Here is a 6294-nt window from a genome sequence, read left to right on the forward strand (position 1 = left end):
GGTAGAACTCAAGGATGCTGCTAAATGTCCTTGAATGCACAGATGAACCCCACAACAAAGAATTACCCAGCCCAAATGTTAACAGAACCAGCAGTAAGAACCCCTGTGGTAGAGTAGGACCCAATTTCCATTTTACAAGTAGCCTGTCTGTCCCCTGTAATTCTGAGAACACAGACTTTGATAGAAATCAGGACATACACCATTTAGTTACCTTTGACCTGCTCCCCTAATTTAATATCTTAACATGGAACGTTAATCTGAGCTGTTTGGAAGCAGCTAAGCAAACAGTTTCTGTTGCATATTTTTCTGGATGATGACAACACCTTAATGACATGTAAAGCACTTGGCAAATAAAGTGCTCTGCAGGTTCTGAAAATGCCCAACACATCGCAGATAAAGAGCTTCACTTATTTGTTCAAATTTGTCAGGACTGTTTAGACAGGCTAAGTTTAGTTGATTTGCTTTTTAAAAATAATCTTTCATAAATGCCCTTTACAAATAAGAGTGCATATATGTGGGGTGTGTGATACAAGTAAGAATTGTCAGCATCTTTTCCACATAATTTCAGGCTGTAAAGTACCAATGTATCCAATGAGAATTCTAATGGGGAACCCAATTTTTAAAAAATCATTTTAAGTTTACTAGTAGAGACATTTTTAGTACTTTACTAATTATTCATCTCCACATTCACATTCTGTGTATTTTCTCTTGGCCAACGAACTGATTCAAATTATTTAAGTTATCCCACCATGTAAAGAGAAAAGCCTCTGCAATACATTGAAACCATGGAGTTATCTTAATTTCGCCGCTGGCTGCCTTTTTCAGCATTTTTTCCACCTCTTCCTTTGACACATAGCAATAGCTTTTAATCTCATTGGGGTCTGGATCCAAAGTCACGTTATTTCTCACAAACAAAATGTAATCAATTTCATGTTCTCCCCAGATACTATCAGACTGAGCCTTGTAGTGAATTCTCATCAGGTAATTAATTTCTTCTGGAGGAACCTGTTCCATGGGAATTCCCAATTCAGCCTTTAAATGCCTCTGTGTTGCTCGCCTTACTCCAACTGCATCATTTTCTTCAAGCTCTCCTGGGTTACTTAAGAGATGACTACAACAAGTATTGGTAAAACAAACTGGAAAGGTAATTTTAGCATCTGATCTCTGCTGTAGCAGGAGCTTATTTTCAGTGTTGAATAAGAAGACACTAAAAGCTCGATGCAATAAACCTTTCTCAATGTTTTCATTCAGATGACAATTCTTTTTGGTCTCAGCCCCATTTTATTGTCATTTTCATCAATAAGAATACGCATCTCTGCCAGGAGCTGAACCTGTTGCTCATCAAGATGGTCGGTGTTGATTTCAGGCATCGTGACAGAATGTTCGACCTGTCCTAGAATCCTGAGGTGCCGACAGTCCGCGGGCTGTCACTCTTCTGCCCATTTTTTAATTGGATTGTTTGTCTTCCTTTTGTTGAGTTGTATGAGTTCCTTATATATTTTGTAAATTAACCCCTTATCAGATGTATCATGGCAAATATGTTCTCCCATGCAGTGGGTTCTCTTGTCATTTTGATGGTGGTTTCTTTTGCTGGGCAGGAGCTTTTCATTTTGATGTAGTCCCATTTGTTTATTTTCCCTTTTTCTCTCTTGCCCTAGGAAATGTATAAGCAAAAATTCTGCTATGAGAGATTTTGCTGACTATGTTTTCTTCCAGATTTTTATGGTTTCATGTCTTACATTTAAGTCTTTTATCCATTTTGAGTTTATTCTTGTTTATGGTGTAAGTTGGTGGTCTAGTTTTATGTTTTTTCACATGTCTGTCCAGTTTTCCCAAAACTATTTGTTGAAAAGACTTTACTCCATTGTATGCTCTTTACTCCATTGTATGCTCTTGTCTCCTATGTCAAATAATTGACTGTAATGGTGTGGGTTAATTTCTGGGGTCCCTGTTCTGATCCATTGGTCAATATGCCTGTTCTTGTGCCAGTACCAGGCTGTTTTGGTTATAATGGCTTTGTAGTAAAGTTTGGTATCCAGTATTGTGATCCCTCAAGCTTTGTTCTTCTTTATCAAGATTGCTGCAGCTATTCGGGGCCTTTTATGGTTCCATATACATTTTTGGAGTATTTGTTCTAGTTCTGTTAAGTATGCACTTGGTATTTTAATAGGGATTGCATTGAATCTATAGATTGCTTTGGGTAATATAGACATTTTAAAGATGTTAATTCTTCCAATCAATAAACATTGTATACGTTTCCATTTGTTTGGATCATCCTCTACTTATTTTTTCAATCTTCTGTAGTTTTCCAAGTACAGGTCTTTTGCTCCTTGGTTAAGTTTATTCCTAGGTATCTTTTCTTTTCTTTTCTTTTTTTTGTGCAGTGGTAAATGGCATTGTTTTTTTAGTTTCTCTCTCTGAGAGTTCATTATTGGTGCATAAAAATGCAATCGATTTCTGGATATTGATTTTGTATCCTGCTACCTTGCCGAATTTATTTATTAAATCTAGTAGTTTCCTGGTGGAGTCTTTTATTTTATGTGATGTATCACAGTGATTGATTTGTGAATATTGTACCAGCTTTGCATACTTGAAATAAATCTCACTTCATCATGGTATATGATCTTTTTAATATATTTCTGGATCTGATTTGCTAATATTTTGTTGAGCATTTTAGCTTCTATGTTCATCAATGATACTGGTCTGTAATTCTCTTTCTTTGCAGTGTCTTTATTTGGTTTTGGAATTAGGATAATGCTGGCCTCATAAAAAGAGTTTGAAAATCTTCCTTCCTCTTGGATTTCTTGGAATAGTTTGAGGAGTATAAGTATTAGTTCTTCTTCGAGTACTTGGTAAAATTCTTTTGTAAATCCATCCAGTCCAGAACTTTTGTTTGTTAGAAGTTTTAAAATTACTGCTTCAATTTCCTCAGCTGCTATTGGCCTATTCAGGTTTTCTGATTCTTCCTGATTGAGTTTTGGAAGATTGTTTCTTTCTAGGAATTTGTCCATTTTGCCCAGGTTGTCCAATTTGTTGGCATATAGTTATTCACAATATTTGCTTACAGTCTTTAGTATTTTTGTGGTATCTGTTGTTATATTGCCTCTTTCATTTATGATTTAATTTATTTGGGTTCTCTCTCTTTGTTTCTTGATGAGTCTGCTAGGGGTTCATCAATCTTGTTTAACTTTTCAAAGAACCAGCTCTTGGATTCATTGATTTTTTGTACTCTATGTCATTTATTTCTCCTCTGACCTTTATTATTTCCTTCCTTTTACTTCCTCTGGGCTTTTCTTGCTGTTCTCTTTCTAATTAATTTAGTTGTAGGTTAGATCGTTTATTTTAGCTTTTTCTTGTTTCTTTAGATATGCCTGTAATGCTATGAACTTTCCTTTCAAGACTGGTTTTGCTGTGTCCCATAGGTTTTGGGTGGTTTTGTGTTCATTTTCATTTGTTTCCAGGAAGTTTTTAATTTCTTGCTTGATCTCATTGGTAATCCATTCATTGTTAATAACATGCTATTTAGTGTCCATGTATTTGAGTGTTTTGTAATTCTTTTTTTTGTAGTTGATTTCCAACTTCATGCCATTTTGTGCCTTAATATGTGGTCTATCTTTGAGAATATTCCATGTGCCCTTGAGAAGAATGCATATTCTTTTGCTTTGGGGTGAAATGTTTTGTAAATATCAGTTAGGTCCATTTAATCTAGTGTGTCATTTAAAGCCTCTGTTTCCCTTGTTGAGTTTTTTGTCTGGAAGAGCTATCCAGTGATGTCAGTGGGGTGTTAAAGTCCCCTACTATGACTGTACTGCTGTCAATCTCTCCTCTGAAGTCCATCAAGAGTTCTTTTCATGTATCTGGGTGCTCCTATATTGGGTGCATATATGTTTACAAGGGTTACATTTTCTTGTTGAATCATCATTCCCTTTAGTATGATGTGGTGGCTTGCCTCTTGTTATGGCCTTTGTTTTGATGTCTATTTTGTTTGATATGAGTATTGCTACCTCAGCTTTTTTTTGTTTCCATTTGCTCTGAATATTTTTTCCATCTCTTCACTCTCAGTCTATGTGTAGCTTTTGTCTTGAGGTGGGTCTCTTGTAGACAGCATATATATGGGCCATGTTTTCTTATCCATTCAGTCACCCTATGTCTTTTGCCTGGAGCATTTAATCCATTTATATTTAATGTTATTATTGATAGATATTTATTTATTGCCTTTTTTATTTTCTTTATGCCTATAATCCTCTCTCTCTCCGCTTTTCTTCTTAAAGCTATTGCTTTAACCTTTCTTGCATTGCTGGTTTGGTGGTAATGTATTCCTTTAACCTTTTCTTTTTGGTCTGGAAAGCTTTATATTTCATCTTTGGTTTTAAATGATAGCCTGCTAGATACAGTGGGCTTGGATTTAGGCCCTTGCTTTTTATTACTTTGAATATTTCATGCCATTCCCTTCTGGCATGAAGTGTTTCTATTGAGAAGTCAGCTGAAATTCTAATGGGAATCCTTTGTAGGTGATTTTTTATCTTTCTCTTGCTGCCTTTAAGATTCTTCCTTTGTATTTAATGTTTGCCATATTTAATTATGATGTGTCTAGGTATGGGTCCCTTTGGGCTCACCCTGACTGGGACTCTCTGTGCTTCCTGAACTTGTATGATATTTTCCTTCATTAGGTTGGGGAAGTTTTCTGTCATTATTTCTTTAAACAGGTTCTCTGTTCCTTGGTCACATTCTTCCCCTTTTGGTATTCTTATAATGTGGATATTGTTATGTTTCATCTTGTCCCAGAGCTCCCTTAAGTTATCTTCCTGCTTTTTAATTCTTTTTTTATTTGCTGCTCTAATTGTGTATTTATATCTATCTTGTCTTCCAACTCGCTGATTTGATTCCCTGTTTCATTAAATCTACTTTTAATTTCTTCTAGTGTGTTCTTGATGTCAGATATGTTATTCTTCATTTCTATTTGGTCTGGTTCATGGTGTCTATTTCATTTCTCATGTTGCTATAGTTCCCACTGAGTTTCTTGTAATTTGCACTAAGCTCCTTATGCATCTTTAAAACCATTACGTTGTAATCTGTGTCTGATAGGTTGCTTGCCTCCATTTCATTGAATTCTTTTTCTGGAGATTCCTTTTTATTCTTTCATTTTGGGGTTGTTTTTTTGTTCTCCCCATTTTAGCTGTCACTTTGTATTTGTTTCTGTGTTTAGATAGATTTTTATGCCTCCCAGTCTTTGTGGGGTGGTGTTATGTAGAAGGTATCTTGAGGGGTCCAGTGGTGCAGTCTCTTTGATCTTCTGAGCTGTCTGCTCTAGGAATGCCCCTTGGGTGTGTTATTTGGGCTCCCCTGTTGTAATTGGAACTTGGTTGTTGATGTTCTGTTCATGGGAGGGATCTTCCCTCCAACTTTCTGCCAGTGAAGCTCAACCCCAACGTTGTCATGCCAGCTGTTGTACAGGTCCTGACAGAACAGAACAAGATACAACAGGGCCAAACCAAAACACCATAAAAATCAAGATACTCAATGCAACAACAGGAAAGACTTAGAAGGAAAAAGAAGAGAAAGCAAAGCAAAGAAAAAAATAAAAAGAATACTAAAAGACACATGACCAAAAACTTAGAGGAGTTATAAATAAAAAGGGAGAAAGAAGAAGAAGAAGAAAATGGCTATATGGAAGCAAAACGAACTAGTATAGGAGGAAAAAAGGAAAGGAAACTGAAAATAAATAAAATAATAATAATGAATTTAAAATGTAAAAATAATGGATATATTAAGATATGGATAGGAAAAGTAAAATGGGAAAAAAGAGAAAAACCAAATAAAATAAGAAGAGACAAAAGGAGAATAGAATAGAAGGAAAGAGAGAAATTAGAGGAATGCAAGAAAAAAGTGAAGAAAGAAAAAAAGGGGAATAAACAAACAAACAACAGTAAAATAAAACCAAGAAAAAGTTACACACACACACACACACACACACACACACACGCACACACACACACACAGATCAAAAAACAAAACCACACACACTCACACACTCAAAAACCTTTGGGTCTGCTATTTGTGGAGTTCGATGGATTTTGCTCTGATGTGTTGAATCTGGTCTCTTGGTGTGTCTATTCTGGGCCTCCTGGGAGCTTCTCTGGTGCAGGTCAGTGTGAGTCACTGTCCCTTTCTGGCCCTGGGCAGCCTGATTGAGGTCCGAGGAGTTGAAGTCCCTAGTAGTCCAGTGAGGGGGGTGGGGGGAGTAATTTGCTAAAAGGCTGGGTCTACCTCGAGTCTCACACCTTGATTGTCCCT

General features: G+C 36.3%; 1 protein-coding gene across 1 annotated transcript; it reads right to left on the minus strand.

Annotated features, from left to right (window-relative positions):
• Positions 1–687: 687 nt before the first annotated feature.
• On the minus strand, positions 688–1372 carry LOC102431363 (isopentenyl-diphosphate Delta-isomerase 1-like). Its single transcript, XM_014450321.2, is given in 2 exon segments — positions 688–1280; positions 1283–1372. Coding segments are annotated over 2 exon segments (681 nt in total). The 5' UTR covers positions 1371–1372.
• Positions 1373–6294: the final 4922 nt, after the last annotated feature.

Source organism: Myotis lucifugus, unplaced genomic scaffold (genome assembly GCF_000147115.1).
Source record: "Myotis lucifugus unplaced genomic scaffold, Myoluc2.0 scaffold_2009, whole genome shotgun sequence".
Taxonomy (NCBI): Eukaryota; Metazoa; Chordata; class Mammalia; order Chiroptera; family Vespertilionidae; genus Myotis; species Myotis lucifugus.